This window comes from Hylaeus volcanicus, chromosome 3 (assembly GCF_026283585.1).
Source record: "Hylaeus volcanicus isolate JK05 chromosome 3, UHH_iyHylVolc1.0_haploid, whole genome shotgun sequence".
In the NCBI taxonomy this organism is placed as follows: Eukaryota; Metazoa; Arthropoda; class Insecta; order Hymenoptera; family Colletidae; genus Hylaeus; species Hylaeus volcanicus.
This window is the reverse complement of record NC_071978.1, coordinates 28,841,511-28,864,808: the sequence shown is the minus strand read 5'-3', so window position 1 is coordinate 28,864,808 and position 23,298 is coordinate 28,841,511. Positions and strand designations below refer to the sequence as shown.

At 47.9% G+C, this 23,298-nt stretch overlaps 1 protein-coding gene across 6 annotated transcripts in view; it reads left to right on the top strand.

The window, feature by feature from the left end:
• The window catches only part of LOC128873256 (cell adhesion molecule Dscam2-like), a 105,632-nt gene that overhangs the window by 78,542 nt on the left and 3,792 nt on the right, over nt 1–23,298 (top strand). For 3 of the 6 annotated variants that reach the window (XM_054116695.1, XM_054116699.1, XM_054116700.1), the window contains 16 exons: nt 4,641–4,785; nt 5,786–6,048; nt 7,130–7,291; nt 11,706–12,047; nt 15,230–15,535; nt 15,759–16,058; nt 16,656–16,787; nt 17,354–17,493; nt 17,799–17,962; nt 18,105–18,319; nt 19,606–20,199; nt 20,262–20,531; nt 20,642–21,096; nt 21,230–21,503; nt 21,671–21,829; nt 21,912–22,090. In XM_054116695.1, coding sequence (XP_053972670.1) covers nt 4,641–4,785; nt 5,786–6,048; nt 7,130–7,291; nt 11,706–12,047; nt 15,230–15,535; nt 15,759–16,058; nt 16,656–16,787; nt 17,354–17,493; nt 17,799–17,962; nt 18,105–18,319; nt 19,606–20,199; nt 20,262–20,531; nt 20,642–21,096; nt 21,230–21,503; nt 21,671–21,829; nt 21,912–22,090 — 4,100 coding nt within the window. Of the gene's footprint in view, nt 1–4,640; nt 4,786–5,785; nt 6,049–7,129; nt 7,292–8,692; nt 8,975–11,705; nt 12,048–15,229; nt 15,536–15,758; nt 16,059–16,655; nt 16,788–17,353; nt 17,494–17,798; nt 17,963–18,104; nt 18,320–19,605; nt 20,200–20,261; nt 20,532–20,641; nt 21,097–21,229; nt 21,504–21,670; nt 21,830–21,911; nt 22,091–23,298 lie in introns of all 6 variants that reach the window. The other 3 variants (XM_054116696.1, XM_054116698.1, XM_054116697.1) reach the window with 3 other exon arrangements.

Below are 23,298 nucleotides of genomic sequence, written 5' to 3'. Positions count from 1 at the left end.
CTAAGCGCTCGTAACCGGGTTGCGCAAGTTTCCCCAACTTGTGTAAAAGTTCCGTTGGAAAATAATAAGGCTAAATTAAAGCTATTACCGGGTGCCCTGTTAACTAAGAGCCGGGAGACTGTATCGCGAAAGTTTGGCGACTGGCTGCAGTTTTTATCGGCCGTTGCTAAAGTAAGTCCGTTAATCGCGATAAAAATGTACGTATTACAACCAGCCTTTATCCCGCGTTATCCTTCGGACGAAGTGAATATTTTTAATTAACGGAAAAGTTCGTTCGCGACGAGCGCCGCCGACTTCGTTAATTCGATGACCGTTCTTCGCCTGAAACTTCTTTTTCGTTTTCGCGAAAAACTGAAAAGAAGTTACAGAAGCGATTTGTCGCGGATCATGACAATGCTCTTATGCCGAAGAACGTTTCTTCGAGAATTAATTCCAAGGATGAGCGAACAACGTTTCCAACAGTCATACCTTAACACTTTCAGAGAAATCAATCTATGTAAATAAATGCATCTGTGTCGTCGAAAGATGGCTCCTCATAGAAGATTCCACTTTGTTCTCTTCCTCTATGAATTTTTTGTATTTCGCTCGGAGAACTATAGCTCGTCCTAGATTCCAGAACCACCACGTATACGATCGTGATCGCGTACAAAGGACGTCGAATGCGCTTCGGGAAAATATCAAGCGTGGTATAAAATTCCCGAACGCTTTGCTCTCGGTCAGAATGTCACGTGGAATTCATACCGCTACCAACGGCGCCTACGACGCTCTTTTCGTCGTTGTCTTCGAGAAATCTGTGGCTCGATCCGTGAATCCAAATTCTTTCGTTGTATCCATGGAACTATTCGTTTCGCATGGATAGATCTCGCCAATGCTCGAGGCCCGCGAAGAGGAAAGGCGGAGGACGCAACGACGACAAAAAAAAAAACTACCGGCAAGAGAAATAATAAGACCTCGAGTGGAGGCGAAACACGGGATAGCGAAAGACGAAGACGAAGACGAAGGGAGAGAAGGTTGACAGCGAGACGATCGATCGGATGGTACAGGGAGGATGAGAGACCGAGGGATGAAGAAAGTTCCAGCGAGGAGCCTCGAAATAAAAAAAAGTGCTTAACGAGGACGATGCATAATGGAGAAAGGAGAAATCCACTGGCTGGCGTGCCGTGAAATAAATACATACCATTTGTCTTAGTCACGAGAGTGGGAAGCCGGGGCGAGGTATCTACTACATAGCTCGCGAAATGAAAGAAACTCGACGCCTGGCGACGGGGCGTGGAGTAGGAACTGTGGTTCGGTAAAAGTGTTGGTGCTTCTCGAAATTCCCGCGCAAAAACTACTGGCTAGGACGAATGGCGATACGGACGAATACTTTCGTCACCGTCTTTAAAACCGTGGAACGAAAACGCTGCTTCCACGTGACCATAATCCATTACCTTAAACGACCCTGTCAGACGACTGTCACACGTGCGCGTACCTACGTACCGACGGCTAGTTTTGTCTTTTCGTCGCCGTACACCATACCGAAGCATCGAGAGACGAAGACGTTTCTCACCTCCTGTCTGCCCGGATCACCGACGTCGTCCTCGTTTACTAACCTCCTCCTTTCGCTTCTTACTTTAGAGGCCAGTCGCACCCTGTCACGAAACGTGGAAACCTTCGACGATGAATTAGTCCTGAAATTCGAAGACGTACCGTAGACTTCAGGGGTACCTCTCTGTAGCGCCAGTAATTTACGTGATCGCTGTACGCTGAGAGAGTCGTGATGCTCAGCATAATACAGCAAATTTGTCATGGGTGGCGTACTCGCATTAAAACAGAACCGTCAAAGGTTCTTGTGCATTTAATATTCTAAAGTGGAGGATCAAAGACACGCTCGCATGTCCATCGCATCATCCTAAAGACGATACCACGTTAATGAAACGCATGAATACGACACAATTCGCCTAACTAGCTCAGACAGAAAATTTCAGTCGTTATTTACGATGCATCGAACAGGTTCACGGTTACGGCCGTTCGTTATCGCGTCTCTTTAATCACGACCTCCGGGTGTTGGTTGGAATTCCTTTGCAAGCGGATCCGATGCGTCTAATTTTCACCAGCTTGATAATTACTTTCAACGATTTTAACGAAGACGAGAGTTCCGTTTTATTTGTCGAGCGTTGGTAGCTCTCGCAAATATTGAGCTTTGCTCTCCAAGCAAGGTGGCAGAGAAAGAACTGGTGTCCGTTTCCCCGCTATTCAGCATCATTTCCCATTTTATTCGTTTCGACGTAGAGATGTTTAAACGCGAAAAAAAGAACACCGAACGCGGGTTTCGTTGATTATTCTGCGTCCACCGCGGCACGAAATCGCATTCGATCCTCTGTGCTTTGTAATTTTCGCTTTTCAAGCACCGATAAGTCGCGACAAATCGTCGAACGCGGCCTTTTTGTTCGACGATATTCAATTTCCGACTATAACTGCCCTTTTAAATAATTCATGCGTGCCCCGAACGAGATTCGAAAAAGCTGAAGTCGCTTCGACTGCCCATCGCTTTGTGGAACTCGTACTAAATAGAAACGGACTAATCCCTCGACGGAACAAAGGAAAGGAATCGAAGCGGCGAACTTTTGTTGCGATAGGGTGCTGACTCGAAACAGAGAACAAATATGTACGCGCAACGCAGGCCGCTTCCATTCGGTATTTTCGCTGTTTTTTGGATTCTTCTCATTTTTATTTCTTCCATTTATTCGGGAAAGCGGAAGCGTTTACGGAGAGCACATACGACAAGTGAAAAGAATCGGGAGGATAATTGTCTGGATTTCGGTTGGAGCTAAAGCGTTCTGCGATGTGTTCGAAGTTGTGGAGTATTTTGCGAAACGGAGCCACCAAATACTCAGCCAAACAATGACGAAATTCAAGTACCGTTTTTTGCGCGATACTCGTACATAAATATTCGGACAATCGTCGCTCCCGTAATTACGTCTCCTTGTTTAAAGGAGTCGTGGAAAGAATTCTATAGAAATCGAAGGTAGTTTTCGCGGTAATTGCGCCGCCATATTCGAGGAATCAAAAATTCTCATCCATTCTCGACACTGGCAGCCTTCCATTTTATTTCCACCGCTTTGGCACGTTTACGGGAGGAGGATGTGGGGGGAGGGGTGACAATCACCGTACGGTAAATAATGTCTTCCCGCCGAAGTACCGAAATGCAGATTGCGCCGTGCCGCAACGCGTGATACGCTCTGCTTCGTATTTTATATTTCATTTAAAAAACGAAAAATCTGAATAACTTTTAGGGTAGTCCCACGTGTGTTTCAAGAGTAGTCCGATAGAGAACGCGTCGACGGGGAAAAACTATTTGAGAAGAAAAAATCGTACAAGGCAATACTTTTTTGGGCTACTGTACGCGGAGGGCAAAGTTTACGATAGCCGAAGTGCCGATGGAATAACAACAATGAGCAGCCGGTGCCCGTACAATAATACCAGATCCGCAAAACGGGGCGTGGCATTCGGTAATACGGAATCCTGATTTACGCCGCGTACAAACAGCCGCGCAGCTCTGAGCCCCGGTTATTGTCGGCTCTATAATTTGGGGTTAATTCACTAGGCGGCACTCGAGTTCAGGCGTCAAACCGCAGATCGATAGTTCTGCCCGCGTGCAGGGCTTGTCATGTAAATGTTGCGTGCGTAATACGCCGCCTTGCGGCGACCCAGGATCATTTCCACAGGACCTCGGGCCGCTCCTGCCGTGCGTGACCCCGTCCACGCACCTGAGCCTGCCTCTGCACCGATCCACGATTTACAAATTCCTCTCCGTTGCCTGTAGTGCCACGCGAATTTCTGATCGCCCGCGACTGCCCGTCGAGAAATAGATCCGAACGATCCTCGTCAAATTAAGTTGCTAAACTCGGTGTCGCGACATTTCGCGAGGAATTTCGGAGATTGGACTTGTACAATGACTATGCACTCTGTAGAAACAAAATTAGCTCGAGATGATATCGATCGAGACCGTGACTCCTGATGGCACGCGTGCCTTAACGTCATCGGAAACGTTATCTCGAAAGCTAATATTAAGAAAGGAAAAATATATTAAATGATTCGGGTACGCGCGTTTGAGTTTGTCTACGTTTAGCAAGTTTAATTTGCGTTGCCTGGTTCTTCCACGTGTCAGAAGGAGAATACCTAATCGCAAATGCGATGCGCACGAATCCCGAACAATCTGCATGCATTTACCTGTTTATAGCGTGTACCCACGCACCATTAGATTACTTGGAAATCACGATGGATTCTGTGCGAATTCCGGTGCGATCGATATTCCTGTTGAAATTGAAACACGCTGCTCCAGTATAAACGTTACCAGAAATGTCATTTAATTTCCATGCCACGGTGCATTGGTTTGCTGGAGAGACGAACCGCGAAACCATTTAAATTTCACTTCCATTCGCTTCCGAGTGTCAAATTTCACGTTACTTTGAAATTCTCTAGACTTTATTATAAAGCTGCCAACGTGTAATATTTACGGCGAAAAGTCGTGTCGGGAAATGTAAGGAATCTAAGAAAAGATTCGGTTTAATTGTGCCGCTGACTTTCATTCGCGATAACTTTATAAATATTTTCTGCGACAACCAAACGGTATTTAATCCGAATGGTACGTGTTTCAGACGCCGCGCCTCAGCTTCTGTATAAGTTCATCGAGCAAATCATCCAACCCGGACCTTCGGTCTCGCTGAAGTGCATCGCCACGGGAAACCCGACGCCGCACTTCTCCTGGACCCTCGATGGATTTCCCCTTCCGCAGAACGACAGGTACGATATCTCTTTCTACTTCCTAGTGACGGATAGGAAATGTTAAGAATTATGGGCGAGTTCTTTGTGTCTCGCGTGGACTTGGTTCCATTCCGTAGGGAACGTTCCCGACCTCAAAAATCGATGGATGGTGTGTACACAATTATTTTCGGTTATTAAACCGGAGGTATTACGATCGGCAGAAAATCAGACCGGTTCCCCGTTATAACGCGGTTCCCGTGGGAACGGATAACTCCCCGCGGGCTTCCATTCTCTGAACCAATTGAGGGGAAAATTACCAATCAGCCGGTTTCGATCTAAACTTTTTAGGCCTGTTCGATTTAGAGTGATAGATTTGACGAATCCGCGTACACGCGATTTGATAATGACATCGCGATCGTTTGCATCGTTATATTTTCCTAGCTATCGCACAAAGTGTAACGATCGTTTTCCTTCCGTAACTTCGTTGAGATCGTTTACGCTTACAGTGCAGCGAACCGCTATTAAAAGTGTGCATTCGTTTTGATAACACAGAGTCGAATCTCGCGAAGTGTGCAGTTTGTAGCACTGTTATAGCGGGCGGTATTCCTGCAAGACTATCTCAAGATACAATTAATGTCAGCAATAATTCCATCTACCAGAACCCCAATTATACGCGTTCCTTGAATTTCCTGTTCTCCGCGGTTCTTGTACCCATTGTCATTTCTCTGTCCTTGGTTGTATATCCCTCGACATCTGCAACGACCGAATGTTCGCCGGTAGACGCATCCGTACGACAGACTCTGTTATTTTCTGCTGCGGGGCAATATTGCAACATTCGCGAAATACTCGAGCATTGAAATTCAAGGACTGCGTGCACCTAGAAATGCTCGGATAACAATGCCACCCCCTTCTCTGTGCCATGCTCGTCAACGATCTCTAAAATTAACCCAATTAAAGACAACCATACCGAGCGACGAATTTGTCCCATCGGCGAGATGCACGGTTACGTAACGAAAAATCTGTCGATGGTTGTTCGCAGGTTCATGATAGGCCAGTATGTGACGGTGCACGGTGACGTAATATCGCACGTGAACATAAGCGTGGTGCACGTCGAGGACGGCGGAGAATACCGATGCTCTGCGGCGAATCGGGTGGGGAGGATTCACCATTCGGCTCGTCTCAACATTTACGGGCTGCCCCATGTACGGCCGATGGGAAACTATGCCGCAGTGGCTGGCGAAACCACCGTCATCAAATGTCCGGTCGCTGGTTTCCCGATCGCAAGCATCACGTGGGAGAAAGGTCAGTGATCGCGGAGCGCTGCAACGCTCGATGGAAGGCATTAAAACCGATGCTTTCGAAACCCATTTGTAAAGCCTTCTAAAAAGGCGTTGCTCGAAAAATGCTTTTCTTACGTACTCTAGTAGGTACGAGTTTTCTGCGTGTAAACCTAAAAAACGTATATGTTATTCAATATTGTAGTAATTGTGGATCCGAAGATCGTGGGTTCGAATCCCCTTTAACTCTCAAAGTAGAGAAACTATAATAGTTGTCTACTCCTATCTTAATCCGTACCAGTTAAGTCATGGTTGTATAAACAGCTAAGGAATAATTTCTTTCCCGAAAGATAAACCGAAATACGCGCAATAGGAAGTTAAAAAGCGTCTTTTGTACTCCTTTCTTACGATCCAGAAATGGCAACCCTACTTGTAGGTTGAACTTTTCACCATTGCCGCTGGAGAAAGAGAACGACCTATTTGGAAGAGTGAAGGGTGAGATAGCTGGTTTTGAGTTTCATTCCTTCGAACGAGGAAACTCGAGGCCGCTACCTTCGAGAAGTTTGAACGTTTTCTTTTTCCGGTAATAATGAACCGAACTTCTGGAAAAAGTTTCGAACGATACCGTAACTTTCTCCCTTTTTACGGGCGATGTAGCGCGACGGCTTGCGCGCTGTATCGTTCCTGTGACACTTTCAAAGTCGACCCGCAGCTACGGAAAACGGATTGAAAACTCGACTAGACGCGAGGCGGCGTGAAACCAAAGATTCGACACCAAGTGGTTTCGTGCGCGTGAAAACACTTTGTCCACGTAGGCTAAATTTATCGTTCCTAGTGTTGTCCCGGCCCAGTATCGACGATTAATTATTATCTGTCGCTGTTAGTTTACTGTACAAGGACGTGGAAAGGACCTTCTTTCCTTCGTGTATTTATTGCTTTGGTTGATTAATAGTTTTACTTGGCTGTTCGCTTACCAAGTTCGCACTTAACGTACCGATTGTTTCAGTTATTTTGAGCTTGATCTCAAACGGATCTTTTAGTCTCGTACGGTCTCGATGTACAAATTGTCCAAACGATGCGAGAGACGATTCTTCTTCGAATTACAGACGGCAAAATGTTGCCAACGAGTCGACGTCAGGACGTATCCCCGAACGGAACGCTGGTGCTTCATGACGTCGACAGCAACCACGATCCCGGCGCGTACACTTGCACGGCGAAGAACAAACAAGGTCGCTCCGATTCTCAGACGGTTCACATCGAAGTGAAAGGTAAAGTTTCCTCTTCTTTATCCTCCCTTCGGGTTTACCATGTCGCTCCCGAATGATTTTACCCCCTCTCGAAATGGAATAACAGCGTGTTCCTCGCCGGGTATCTCGTCGACGGAGCTGATCCGCTCTGTCAGGATTTTCCGTGTTTCGACAGCGCGGGGTGGCGGCTACATTCCATCAAGCCAAACGTCGCCCTAATAGCGCTCGTTGTTTCGCCGGTGAAACGCGACAGCACGATGTCTTTACCGAGGGAGGTCATTCAAGACCGAACAAGGCACAAGAGCCTGCATTTCGCCCCAAATTGATAGGACACGCCAAGAATTGATACATCGAATCTCTTAAAAATTCGCTCTGAAAAATACTATATTGACATGCTCTATCGTTGCAATCATTTTTTTTTTTTGACCGAATCAAATTCGAGCGATGCAATTCTAATTGGTCCGGTTTTTTTTTTTTATTTTTAATGAAAATTCGCAATTTCGAATTCGTCGAAAAGTTTGCTCATCGGTAACCCATATCTACAGCTGTGCAAGAAATTCTATCCGGTACGTTTTTCCCGCAGCGAACGAACGCGTCGCTCCGCTCTCTCGTGGGTCTTCGCAAATGAAAATGTTTTTCCCTCGAAATTCGAGTACGTCGTACCACGCGAGAATTATTCGATACTCGACGCGTCGAGCCAAAGTAGTTTTATTATTTCGCCGCAACATTGTCGAGTTACACGATCTCGCGACCAGCGATACTCGGATCATTCGATACACTCTATTGTTCCATTCGAGAGGGATATAATAGAATAAAATAAAATATGGACGTCCATTGTAATCGATTTGTTCGTGTCTAGTTATAATGTCGATTCGATACGGCCGTAAACTACTCTTGGATTAATAACGGTTTCGGATCGACGATCGTTACGCAGCAATCACGCTGAGCAGTTTTCACAGCCAGGACACGTAAAAAGTGTTCGACAAACTTATCGAACGCAACGAGTAGGTACGATCCAGAGGACTGTAAAGTCGCTCGTAGACTGCTCTTCCATGTTGCGATTCGACTCGAGAATCGAAAGGATAATGCCAGGAAAAAAAAAGGGGAAAAAAAGGAACGAGTAATCGATTTAAGAGGATATGAAATCGCTCGAGTCGTGCTACCGGTTCGCGAGGCCCAGAAAGAAGGGAACGAACAACGCCTACGCGCGACAAGTACGCGTGGCACTATGACGATCGATGGGCGCAGCTATTTAATCCGTGCAAATTAAAATTTCAGAAAGGTTTAATTGGAATTGAATATTATAACTTTGATGACTTTTATCCGTTTTTTGTCCGAGCTCGAGACTCTCGTCCCGCGAGGGTGAAGCCGAGAGGATAAACGTGTTGAAATAAAATGTTTCGTGATTCCTGTAATTTTCAGTACCGCCTAAAATCGATCCGTTTAGCTTTCTTGGCAATATTCAAGAAGGCGCGCGGGTACACGTTACCTGCGTGGTCAGCGAAGGCGACGCACCGCTGAGGATCACCTGGCTGAAGGACAACAGGCCGTTGAAGCCCACGGAGGCGACCACCGATCATATCGGCGAGTTCGCTCTCGCATTGAGGATACAGAGCGCGTCCACAGCGGATAACGGCAACTATACGTGCGTCGCGAGCAACGACGCCGCCGAAACGTCTCGCACGGCATCTCTATTGGTCCACGGTACGCAGGGACGAGCACGGTTTCCGCCGGAACGATTTCTACGTCCCGACCATTTTTCTCGATTCAACGACGCGGTACCTCTACCCGAGGCGCGACGACGTCATCGATGTCGGCAACCCATCCCGGTCCTCTCTCAATTTAACCCGCTACCTTGCATTTAATTTAACCGTTCGCGCCCCGCCGCGTCTACCAGTTCGATCCGCCCCTCGAAGCGTCCTCGACTCGAAGGAATCGTCGACACCGCCATTTTTCATATACTCTCGATTCCATTTTTCGACTTTCCAAAAGAAAAAGAAAAAACAACCAACGATGCTACCAACTCCCAGACCAGCGACTCGCTGTTTCTTTTTTTTACATACCTCTCTTTCGCTGGAACGTATTCAGCGCGAGCACGGATTACGTATAAATTCGCAATTGCCGGTGACGAGGGAACGGTTGTGCAACCCAGAGGTAAAATGAAGGGAAAAGTGTCCGGGGATCGTCGATATTAATCATCGCGCGGCACTCGCAGGACCTCTCGACCGGGTGAAAGTCCCCGTGTAAAGCGCGCAAGATCAATCGTTGGCGCTCTTCATCCTCGGCCGAGGACTCCGCATCGCGGATCTCCTCTTTCTTCTCCCGCCTCGCTCTTTTCACGCTCGTCTGCATACACGCATACGGTCGCGCGCGTCCAACTCTTTTTCTCTTCGTTTCGTCAGGACTACCGGCTCCGCTTTTCCTCGTTTTCGTTTCTCTCGTTCGACGGGGCGGCTGGCATTAAAAACCAGGCCCCCCTAGACGAACAAATCAGCGCAAGCGGAACGAACGAAACTCCTACCTACGCAGCGAGCCCACGTACAAGGCGAACGGCCTAAGGGCGATTTTAACGTGTTGTGCCGTGACAAGCGGCGAACCAAAACAGCATCCTCGGTTGCACGTGTAGGGGGATGTCTCCGCGCGGATATGTGCACGCATAGTCGCTGTAAACGGTTCCTGCCTTCTTCTTTCCGCTTGGAATATCAAAGGATTTTCTATCATTTTTCCACCAGCGCGTGATAAGTAATATTAATAAACTCGGCACAAGTTCGAAGGTAGGCATTTCGGAGTTTTAGCTACAAGTTCGACAAGAAAACAAGACGTTTCCGTAAACGTCTGTACCCGGAGCGACTGTATAATCGCTTTGAAAAAACTCGCTCTTTTAACTTGCGAGCGCTTCACAGGACCGTACGATACTCTGGCTGCACGAACCGTTTTCGTTTGTTCGTTTATCGAAATGTCCGGTCGCATTGCACGCTCTCGGTGCGCGCAGGACTTGCACGCAAAACGCAACTTTTTGCGCATTACTCGTATGGAGCACCGCGCCATATGCTACCCCTCGTCTCGTACGGTTTCTTGATTATTCTCAAACAACTGTCACGTTCCGTTCTAATACCTCTGGTGCACTAAATATCCTGGCTGAGCCCTTGTACCCTTAGCCGGGGCCAACGAGGCGAGTTATTATCGTCGTTCCGCGACATTGGGTCCAGCCACCGCGTCGGCTGGAGATCTCGAGCCGCGGTTCGAATCGCAAAATGTTCCAAAAGTGGAGGAATTTCGTTCGTAAACCGACGCGCGCTTCGTTTTTAGCTTCGATTCGATGAAGGTAACGATTATTGGATTATGGGATTAGTTTTAAACTAAAAATCTAGTATATCTATACTCTTTAATTTTATTTCGTCGACACGGAAGGATGTCTGTCCGATCACCCTATCGTGATTGCTGAGAAGAAAAATCTTTTTCTCGAGTAGGTACCATGGCTGCAAATGTTCAGTTCGTTAGACGTACGACGGAAAATGATCGTCGTCGATTCCGGAGCTTCTTCCATCAACCTGGTCGACTCTTTCGTCTACTTCGACGATAGGTACGACCGATGGGTACATAAAGCAGATATTCTGTGCCACGATCAGGATAAAACGCGTAGTCGTCGAAGTTATTACGAGATAGATATTGAATCGTTCGACCAACCAGGGTTATCCGTGATATCGTCTGGCGCAACGAACCTGGGTCTTTTGATAACGTTAACCATCGAAAATAGGTCCTTTATTCTATTAAGTAGACCGCTACTCGTTCGCGAGATAACCGTATCGAAGCTCGCCGTGGCTTGGTCGATGTTAATACGGTCCTATTCGTATAATAGGCCACGCATAATGACGCAAAGCGGATTTAATAAGCAGCGTTGATGTTATCGCATTACGGGAAGCGTAATAGGAGGTATACGTTCATCTGATGCCATCAATCGTCGTATCCCTAGATTTTGATGAGCTCGATGCACCGGCAGCAGCCCTTCGAAGTTACAGAGCTGTTCCGAAATTCCTTCTCGTGCATGTAATATTCATGTTTATGGAAATTAACACTCGATTACGTATACAGTAATAGAGGCTACGAAACACTACAATTAATAATAGGTATCACGGGTTGAGCCGAGTTTTAGTATATCTGGGTATTCATGATTTGCTAAGAATTACCTAACTCCCGTTTCCCAATTTACACCTGTACCACCAACCCACCGTAACTCTCGAAACATACTCAACATACTCGAGACAAGTAAAAGCACGTCGCTCAGCGGAGGTTGCTTGTCAACAGGAACGAAGATCGGACATCGAGCTACCAATCGTCGCGAGTCAACGAAGCACCGAACCACGGATACCCGCGAAACACATACACCGACACACCGATACCATGCGCTCACAGCTTGATCTTTTTTTATGTGCAGTTCCGCCCACGATAGCCCCCTTTAGCTTTAACAAGGACCTGTCGGAGGGTGTGCGTGCTCAGGTAACTTGCATGGTCGAGAAGGGTGATCCTCCGTTCACGATCGCCTGGTCCAAGGACGGCGAACCGATCGCTGGACCAGGTCCACTTGGATTCGGCAACTCCGGCATGACCGGACTCAGGCACACGCAGACACCCGTTGGGCTGCGCGTGACCAACATTGACGCCCATTCCAGTACCATAGTTATCGAGCGCGTCAGCGCTGCGCACACTGGCAACTATACTTGTTTGGCGCGCAATTCCGTGGCCGAGGTCCGCTGGACGGCCGAGTTGATCGTTCGTGGTAAAGTAGACCGATTAAAATCCGAGCCGCCGGTTAAACGAAAGCTCGTCAAACCAGACTCGTTCGCTGTTTAAATGCCGTTTTCACCACCTTTCGTTTACACGTTTTTTCTTGCACCACGCAGCGCACCTTTGTCTATCTTGTCGATATCTAGTCCACGTGCGAGGCATCTATGCGGAAACGGGAACCTTTGATTCGGTCCCCTCTGTCGTCGAACGAAAACAGCGTCGTTCGGTGCTGAGCGTTCAGTGAATTCGTATGGGTAAACGAAGGCACGAGACAAATGTTTCCACGAGTCGCGTTCGTTTGGAGTATTCGATATTTCGAGCTCGCCTGTCTCGTTATTTAATTGGCCGACGCGTTGTCGCCTAAACTGTTCGAAACGCGAAAGAACGCACGAAATACATACGACGGAACGCACGGTTGGACGTTTTCGAGGAACTTGTTCCAAGTAGAAATAAACTGGCATCGTTATCGAGGAGCAGCAATCTATCGATAATCGAAATAGAGTTTCTTGATCGCTGTCTCGTATCTCGAACGACAAACGGGATGATCGGTTGGTTCGTTTCCGATGGATGACCCTGTATTCGTTTATATTCTATATTGTTAGTGTAATCACTGTGTAATTACGCGTAAACGCAGCCGTGCAGCCGCAGCCGCAGCCGCAGCTAACGCCGCGCGTATACGGAGTATCTAGCATGAAATTTTTCATCCGCCTAGGGCTGCGAATTTGTTCGCGACAGATTTATATTCGGTCGCGATAGACTCCGTTAAAACCTCGTGTAACGTTAAAACTCGCCTATACTATGCTTTTATAATTACGGCAATAACCTACGATACACCATTTATTACGCTTTCCGTATATTCGTAAGGATACGGAGATCATATATACCGCGAAAGCTAGGGGAATCAGTGTCGGTATTCCGTAAAATTTGTTCCAAGCGGATTGGACTACGGTCGATCGATAACTCCTTCGCGCACGAATGCCGGAGCGCGATAAATTGAATAAAAAATAAAGTAAAATAAAATAAAAAAACGCAGCTCTAGAATCAAAATACATCGGTGGACGATTCGCGTAAAAATGCAGCAGCAGCCGCTCAGCCTGCAACGCGACGCACCAACGCACTCGAGCACCGCACAATACGATAGTGTTTCACCATGGTTCACCGTACAGTTTGTCTATATAGTTGTATATTTCACAGGCGCACCGTCTCTGAAATCGCACCGCTCTCATCTTCAAGTTCGACGAGGTACCGCGATCCCGCTCTCCGATGTGTCCATTCGACCAAAAATATCGAACGTATCAAATGAAAAAAAAAAAAAAAGAAATGAAACTACAGCAATCTCGATCGACGGTGGACGGATAGTTCGCAACACGAGAGCCTATCGCACGGAAAGCTGCGATCGCGGTACCCTCCGAAGGAGAGGGATTCTGCATGAAAGGGCACCAGCCACTTTTGCGAAATTCGGCTTCGCGTAGCACCACTTCGTCTTGAATCTTGTACGAGTTCACCCAGCAGCAACAACAGCAGCAGCACCAGCCTCGAAGTTCGACTTCGAGTGCCGACTCTCGGCTCGTTCACTTAATCAGCACACGCATATATGCACCGACACCTTCCATTCGTTCGATTCTTCCCCTCCTCTTTCTTAATTATTCCGCTCGGTCGATCGCTGAGGACCGATTCCTTTCTCGCGACACACCCCTTATTGTTCCACGGGAAACAGCACCCAAACCGTTTCTGGAAAGCCGCTTAGCCGGGGCCAAAGGCGGCTCCAACTCAGGAGGATTCGACCTTACGTGGCGAATAATTAATTCCATCGAACCGTCTCGAGTCCTCGTGAATGTTTTAGTTCCGATGCACCGCGACAAACTATCCGAAAGAAACGCGCAACGGCGAGGATCGGCCTTCGAAAAATTATTCGCCACGTACGACTGTTCCGTTATTCGTGCAACCACGATAATTGCCCGGCGCAAATATTTGAGTAAAACGCACCAAAAAAAACCTTGTTCCTCACCGCGTGTATGTACGCAACTGCACAATCACCGCATTGTTCTTTAATCGAAATGTACGCACAGCACTAATTTCTGCATTCTACTTCACTGTGGTTTCCGTCTCGTGTTTATTCTTTGCTCGGACCTGTGTCTATCACGGATCGAGAAAATCGTCGAGTATCGCACCTTCCGTTCTCACCTCACCCACATACCCCTACCGTTTCTCTATCTTTCTTCGCGTCACCTTCCTCTGCTCCTGTCTTGCCTTCTTCTCGCGACCGAGAGACGAGGAGAGTTAGAATATTGCCAAGTTAGATCATTTTTAATATCGTTTTCTTCGAATTATCTATTTGTTTATTCATTCAACGACCGGTACGATCCGCCAAAGTTTCTCCCTCAGTCGGATCTTTACGGAAAGAAAACTGTCCTCTCTCCCAGTCTCTCTCTCGCTCCCTTGCTCGCGCGCGCACTCTTAAGTCACGTCTTTTGTTTCACTTTGCGCTAAAGTAGGAAGTTGCAGTAGGCCATTTCGAGAACTTCGCTCTTGCCTTGGCGCAATAAGCTTAGATACGAACGCGGTGGCATCCGGAAGCGTTGCTTTCCTCCAAATAATACCGTCCTCGGAATATCTTTCTATACTGAACTTTCTATAATGAATCCTCGCGGCACCAGCTACAATCCGGGTCGTGCCACCTAGAGCGGAAAGTGGGTTAAGTTTAATTGCTATTTAATTAATAAGGCCGCCAACCTGAATGTCTGAGGCTCGGCGCAGGAGCTCGTTACGAGGATCGGAAAGCGGCGATTTTTAATACGTGTCGACTGTTGCGGTCCCCGTTAACAAGCCTCTGTCCACAGCCTTGAAAACGAAGGATGGCGGTCTGACGCCGAGGCTCGTGAGAGACCAGTTTCGGACCGACTCTGGGTTCGATCAACGAGCAACCGTTTGGGCTCAGAGGTACGCGAAGCTCGTGGAAATTTTCCAAACAGGCCACAGTCGCGATTATTGCCGTCGGTGCAAAATGGAGAAAGAAAAGGAAGGTGGAGGTTCGCGGGAATCCGATTAAAAACAGTCGAAATCTGCAAGTAAAATGGGAGGGAAACCAGACGACGAGATTTCCAGATGCCACCGTCGTTGGCGCATAGAAACTCATCGACGCGGGGGTAACTAACGACCGGTGTTACGAAACAGTGCCACCCCGTTGGGTGATGGAGCCCCAAGATGTTCGCGCGTCGGAGGGAATGTCGCGGCTGGTACTCCACTGTCACGCGGACGGGTTTCCGCCCCCAGCGGTCACGTGGCGGCGTGCGAGCGGCAAGAACCCTGGCAATTATCGCGACATCGTCGCTCACGAGCACGCTCAGGACCTCAGGATACACTCGAACGGCTCCCTGGTGTTCGGCCGCGTGCAGGAGGATCACGAGGGATTCTATTTGTGCGAGGCGGTGAACGGAATCGGCGCCGGCCTCAGCAAGGTCGTGCATCTAACCGTCAACGGTAAGAACCGACGTAATACGGCTGCATGACAAATTTCCCAGCGCTCGTTCCGCGAAAGGGTTGAATCTAGCAGCCCGTCTAACGTTCTTCCACGTTGTTATGAATTGGTAATACCCAACGATTACCATTCGACGCTGAAAAAAAAACAAATCTTCATCCTTTTCCGAGCTGGATCCTCGCCAGCCGAAAACTGGTTATTGCTATTCCGGATTATTCCACACAGTGCCCGCACAGTTCATGGAGAAACATCGCAATCAAACGGCGAGGCTGGGTTCGAACGCCTCGTTGCGCTGCGAGGCGAAAGGCGATCATCCCTTAAAAATACTTTGGAAAAAGACTGGCGCGCAGTTGGAGCAGAAGCTGTCGGACTACCGTTACACGGTAAAGGACGAGAATATCACGGACGGCACCATCAGCACTTTGGGATTCATCAGCACCAGCCGGGAGGACAGCGGGAAGTATTTCTGCATCGCGTCGAACGCTTTCGGCCGCGACGAGATGACGATTCACCTGTACATACAAGGTAAACACCTCTTTCATTCTTTACGCGTCAACTACGTTCTTCCGAATTTTTAGCCATAGAGAATTATTTGAACGATCTTCGACATCGGCGTAACGATTCGCGTAAATCGAGTCTCGATATTTTACGAGAGAGAGAGCTGTACAATCGGGTATACGTTGAACCGATGCGCGGATTTCAAAGTTTTTAGTTACGTCGAGGACGTTCGATAATCCCCGGTAACAACGTTATCGACATAATGCGTCGAGTCGTTGGGCTGCGCCGGAACAATTTCGATAATGTTTCCGGGTTCTTGGTATTTGCATATAACGTTTGTCGCGTTGCGCGTAATTACCGTAATGTATATACCGACGGCCGGGAATTCGTCCATATAATTTAATGCGCATCCGCACAAGTGCCAACCGTGTACGCTATCAGAAGGGATAACCGCGCGTGACCACGACCGCAGAATAAAATACGCTGCGCGTTGCGTATTCAGGGACCTTTTCGTGATCCGAAAATTAACCGATGGTTTGCGATGATTTATTTTCGCTGTATGCTTCTATTCGCGTTTAAACAGCAAACTTCTAAAGCGATGTTTTGTAAACCGATTAACCGCAGAACCGCCGGATTTCCCACGGAATCTTCACGTTATCGAGAAGGGTAGCCGCTACATCAACATCAGCTGGACGACCAGCCAGGACGGCAACAGCCCGATTACGCAGTACATTGTCGAATACAAAACTGACACCGGCAAGTAGACGCTTTCGTTCGGTAATTTCTGACAAAGTGAAATTCACAGAAACGAAAATGAACACACGGGAAATGTGCGCGTCGAGGTACGACTTTCGTACACGTTCGCGAGTCCTGTACTTATCCTTTCGGCCGCTAAGTGGGTAGAGATCATTCCTACGATAAGGGTACTCGACTCTTTGCGTACCCTTGCGAACCTGTTGAAACCCGAGAACTACGTACAAAAAATTTACATATTTAAGCTCGTCAGACGGAGTTAGAATATAATGTACACACTGTCGCTCGAAAGTTAAGAGCGTTCTTCGATCATCTTTCGCGGATAGGTAAGCGTTTCGCTTAAAATGTAAACCATGCGTAGCGATTAGACATCGTTCGAGTACAATTCCCAATTTAGAAAAGTCCTCGAATCAATTTTTTTTTTAAATTCTATTTCCCGTGAGTGCTAGCTCGAACAGCCCCATTCGTCGATGACGCTGTCTGTTAGGATAGTCGAACATTCGGATAACAAAGGTTCTACCATGCTTCGAATTTGTCTTTTCTCGTAATGGAAGTGATTCGTTTTACAGAAGTGTGGCACGATCACACGTTCCACGCTACAGTGCCAGGTACTCAAGCTCACGCGCACGTGACCGGTTTGCGTCCAGCGGTCACTTATCAGTTTCGAATATACGCCGAGAACGAATTGGGTCGAAGTCAGGCGAGTGATGTAAGTATTACAGTTCGATCTCGATTGCCGTACTTGTTGCCATTTTCGACGCAATCAGCCCCTCGCGCTACGAAAGCCTCGACTATTGCAAAGTAACCAATTCGACGAGGAGTAGCTCTACGCAATGCAATCCCGCTTTTACCCCAATCTTACTTGTTGCTTAACGACTATTGCTTCCACTTGTTGGCACAACTCCGCGAACGATTAACGTTCTCCATCCTTTCGGTCGCTTGGGGCTGAAGATTGCTGTTTCGTTAAACATTGCGATAATTGTTGCATATCCGCGATTCGTATTCCGTTTGCAGATTTTGGAAACGACGACCGAAGGAGAGAAACCTGGTGGACCGCCGCGAAATCTCAAGGTGGACCCTGTCAGCTCGACCGAGTTTAACGTCACCTGGGATCCGCCTGAACATAATTTATGGAACGGAGAGATACTCGGATATCACGTCGGCTACAAGGAACATCGGTAACGACCCAAATAAATTACGCGACAGCGCCAAATACGTTTGCTATGTATTTTATCATTCGAATCTCGGTTCTGTCGCTCGATCGACCGATTCTTTCCCCTCTGGAGTATCATTGCAACTAAATTTAAGCGTGATGTCCAGAATGGAAGCGGACCAGTATATCTACAAGACCGTGGAGAGACGGATTTCCACGGCCAGCGTGGCCTTAGGTCTTGCGAGGACCTCGATGCCCGGCAGGCAATACCAGCTGACCAACCTGAAGAAGTTTACGCGTTACAGCGTCGTGGTGCAGGCTTACAACGCTCTTGGCCAAGGTCCTATGACGCCGGAAGTAGTTGCGACGACGCTGGAAGACGGTAAGGAAACATATTATTTTTTTACTATTTGGTGTAATTTAAAGCAGCAACCTATATTTCCCTCGTTGCTAACAATTTTCCTACTCGATAATCGACTCGCTGACAAATACGCGAAATATCTGCTGGAATAAATTGAAAAAACTATCGTGTCCATCCGTGTCCCGAATATTTGATCCAGGATCAATGTTTGAAAGTCAAGTATCGCGGGGTCGTCGTATTAGCAAGATCAGATTTACCGAATACGATTCGGTGGCGCTCAAAAATTCATGGACGGAATAATACTCGTGGCTGGTGAGCCTATCACGGATTCCGCCATGAATACCAACCAGCGTATATCCGGTCGAGTTTCGAATAAATAATAAATTCAGGAGCGAGAACGAACCCGGCTGCCTGAAACTGATCTGCTTGCAAATAAGTTCTTTAATCCAGGCGCAACGCTGTGAATGCGGCTCGGTTAAACTCCGAAGTGCTTTCCAAGCGTCAAACTTCCACGAGAAGCGTTTCTTACGGATATTCTGCGATTTCGCGAAATAAACAGATTCCACGTTAAACCTGTCCACCATTCGCGTTTCTAGCTGGATTTCAAAGTAGTATCGGTGATGTAAGCCGAGATTTTTTCGAGAATTTAGGGGTGGTCCCTACTCTACCGCGCAAAGGAATCGATAAAATCGATTTAGTGTTTTATTACGTTTGGAAAGCTACGGAGATTAAAAATTTGTCTCGGAAATCGCTTAACGATATTTTCAAAGCGAACGAAGTTACACGCGTCGTTGAACTCGTTAAGTAAATACATACGATTTTTGCCGGGAGCAAAACAGCCTTTACTCTTTGACATTTTTCATTAAAAAATTGAAAAACAATTCTCGAACTTGTACATCTTACTCGTGCTCATAGGTAGAAGTAACCCCGCTACTAGAATACAGCATATACGAATGCTAAAAGGAAGCAAATATTCTAAACAAGTAAAGTTGGGAAAATTTCTATAGAGCATGGAGAGTGATCGCAGAAAAAGTTGGATATACATGTCCTTCGAATTTATAAACACTGCGGTGGCAATCTCGTTTATTTCCAGAGTTCGCTTAAAGAGAAAACTGCCGCGTACGTTGCTTGTACATCGTTACATCGCGGAAATAACGAGGCAAAGTTAGACCTCGCTCAACTTGTCCCACCAGAATTTCTTTCCATCCGCGTTCGACGTTTCTCAGTCGCGTGACCGAATAGGTATCGCGGACCCGATGACAGGATTACGCTGTTATTAATTTCTGTCGTCGTCGAAATGTCCTCAGTTCCGAGCAGTCCACCCCAAGACATACGATGCACGGCTCTCTCCTCGCAATCGCTGCAAGTCTCCTGGGAGGCACCTCCCGACTCCAGTCTAAATGGAATCCTGAAAGGCTACAAGGTCATATGGGAGAACATGGACGCCCTGACCGAGTCCACCAAGTCGGAGATGAAGATCACCAGTGCCTTGACTGTCGTGATTGACGGCCTCGGGAAGTACACCAACTACTCCGTCCAAGTGTTGGCTTCCACGAGGGCTGGAGACGGTGTCCCGTCCGTGCCGCTGCATTGCGTCACCGAGGAGGATCGTCCAGAGGTGCCGGCGGGTGTAAAGGCGGTCGTCAGCTCCGCGACATCAATTATCGTGTCCTGGCAGCCGCCCCTCAGAAGCAACGGGAACATCACGTCGTACAACGTTCATATTCGCGGAGTCGGCCCCGAGGGAAAATGGTACAGGCGGGCGCTTTCGCCGCATCAGACCAGCTATCAGGCTGAAAATTTGCACAAGAGGAATCAGTACGAGTTTAGCATCGCCGCCGTCACCTCGGTGGGCGAGGGACCGCAGACTCACCCCATCACGATCTCGCCTTCCAGCGAAGGTAAGTCCTGTATTAAAATTCCGACTGTTACAATTGTTTTTTGATATTTTCATTTATCTCAGTTCGCGCGGCGATATACTCCTTCGGCACTGTTCTGATCGTTCCCTGGAAACAAGACGCGTTGCTACCGTGCCAGACCGTTGGGAAGCCGGAGCCGTCGGTGACGTGGAAACAATGGGGCCAGATAGTGAAATCGTCCACTAGGGTGTCCTTGTTACCGGAAGGCTCGTTGCAGATTATGGATCTTCACAGGGAGGACAGCGGGAACTACACCTGCTACGTCGAGAACCGTTATGGTTCGGATCAAATAACGCATCGTCTCACCGTGCAAGGTGCCCACTTTTCAACTCAAACTCTTTCTACCAAACACGTAAACGTTACATTCTTTATGGAAAAACATTGGATAACAAAAATAACGGTGACTATCTTGGCGATCTTGCAGTTCCACCAGCAGCCCCGTTACTCCACGCTACCAGCGCTACCAGCAACTCCATCAACGTCCAGTGGAAGAACGGCGACGACGGTGGGGCGCCAATTAGGGGCTACATTCTCCATTACAAACGAGAATCCGGCGAATGGGAGGAGATGAAGGTTTCCCACAAAATCAACAGTTACGTGCTCTCGCGGTTGTGGTGCGGCAACGACTACCAAATGTACTTGACGGCGTACAATCGGATCGGTATGGGATCGCCCAGCGAAATCGTGAAAGCCACGACCAAAGGCTCGAAGCCTGACGACTCGCCCAGCAACGGTGATAAATTCGTAACGGTGAACGTGTCGTGGATCACTCTTCATCTGAACATGTGGAACGACGGGGGATGTCCGATCACTTACTTCGAGCTGGAGTACAGGAAGAACGGAGAAGGCATTTGGACGTTGGTGTCGAATAACATCGAGGTACAAGCAACTTGAAAAAATAGCTCTAACGCGCATCGTCTGTAATAGTAAAGAGGATATCGGGCCGATCCATGAATTACTGAACACTCGATTCGATTCGATTTCACTAATAGCTATGGCATTCGTTTTCCAGGTACAGAAAACGTACACCCTCAGCGAGCTGCAATCCGGAACGACTTACGACATCCGAATAAGGGCGCACAATAACGCGGGGTTCTCGGTGGCCGAATACAGGATAACGACTCTGCAGCCTCACACCAGCAGCACGATACCGGCTGTGGAGATAGATCACTTCATACCGCACCACACGTCCGTCTACTCGGATATGAAGCTCATCATTCCCCTGATCCTGAGCTCTCTGGCGGTCATCGCCGCCGCTGGTGCCGTATTCTACTGTTTCCGGAAACGTTAGTAGATACCCTGATTGGTGATTAAGGCCCACTGTCCACGAAGCGTTATATTTACGTTGCCGATGCAGCGACGCCTCCGTGGACAGTGGGCCTTACAGGCGTAGTCGCGAATTCGCCTCGCGCGCAGGTCCACGGACCGCAACGTTTAATGACGATGACCGTAGGTCCGTTTATAGGGGAAATCGCTAGCCTCCACGACGCCCAAACCGCGGCCGCCTTAGACAATAAGCAAAACATGGAGCAGCGCGAGCAGTATTACGCCACCGTGCGTAAACCTCTACGCTCGCCGATACACGAGATGGCTACTTTGGAAAAGATTCCAGGTAAATATGATATCCGTACTTTATTTCATTCCTCGATACAATGACCGATTATTGACAGGCTCGAGACTGATCAAGGATGAAGTGCCGTTTAAAAAAATGATTTCAGAGTACTCCGAGGACATTTACCCGTACGCCACGTTCCAACTGGAGGAAAGCGTCCCGCCAGGAGGCGACAGCCGCTGTAATTCCGCCGCGCCTCTTCAGACCTTCGTCTATCACGATCCTCGACTATCCACCGCCGACACTCTACAATTACGAGAGGTATCGTCCGCTCTTCAGTTCGCTTTTGTCATTCACGATTGCTTCCCACCATTCACCTATCGCAACTACGCAACCGAGAGCATCGAGCTAGTGCGAAAACACACACTTGTATATGTACACCGCATGCTCTTCCTTCGTCCAGGCACGCAGACGATCTCGTACAATCGAGACGACGTTCAATTATTTCGGATAGAAGCTCGTACGTCGTGTACACGCGTTTGCGTTTCTATTATAACAACTCACTGATCGTTTAGAGCTTTTGCACATGGGATCAGTAGTATACACTGACGTAAAGTCCATCGACAACATAGTGTTACGTACGTACATACGACCTTTTATCTCTTCCCAAAAGAAACTTTCCTCTTGAACTGGCCGCAGACGTAAGGATGTACGTTGAGTCGAACGGTGTATAATTGTACAAAGTACTGTATACAAAGATTGTTGCGTCTGTGGCCCTCGTTAACGCTTCGCTTACTTCCTACCAACGACATTATGTGTTGTCCCGAACGAACAAAAGTACTAAACGTTAACGAACTGCGTTGAGCGTTGGAGGGGAAGGATGTACAAATTCGCTTCAGCATGTTGCACCAATTTCTGCTCCACGCGCGACAACACCGTGCAATCCCAATCGCACATTGCAATTCGCGCGCACAACCGCCTGGCTTCGGGGTTTGTTTAGAAATTGTCATCGGCACGACGATTGTTTATATTTTTTTCCCGCGACGTCGAATAAGAGACCTTTGTCGAGAAACGTCGACGCGAACACGCCGACGGCGACGGTTGCCGACAATTTAGCAAAAAAACGCAGTAGAGACGCGCGGATCGAGTAGAACAGGTGTGCATCATATCATAGCGAATCGATCATTGTGACTGCTGGTCCCACCTTGCTTCGTTTCGCATCTGTCCTGATCAGTCCATCGAGGAACCGCAACACCGACGCAAGCGATACTTCTCACATGTATATTCGCCATTCTACACATATCTCGCCAACTGGTATCATAGTTTAGCTGTAGTGTAAGAGACAAGTGCTCTCTCTGACGGATCATCTTGTGCGACTGTGTTTTCGTTGTTCGATAACGCATAGAGAACCCGGGTTGAAAAATTAGTGCTCCCTTAACGAGGAAAATAGGTTTAGAACTACGTTTTTTTTTTTTTAGCGATTTGCATGAATTTTTTTTAGCAAGAAAGGAATGCATATAATTTAATGA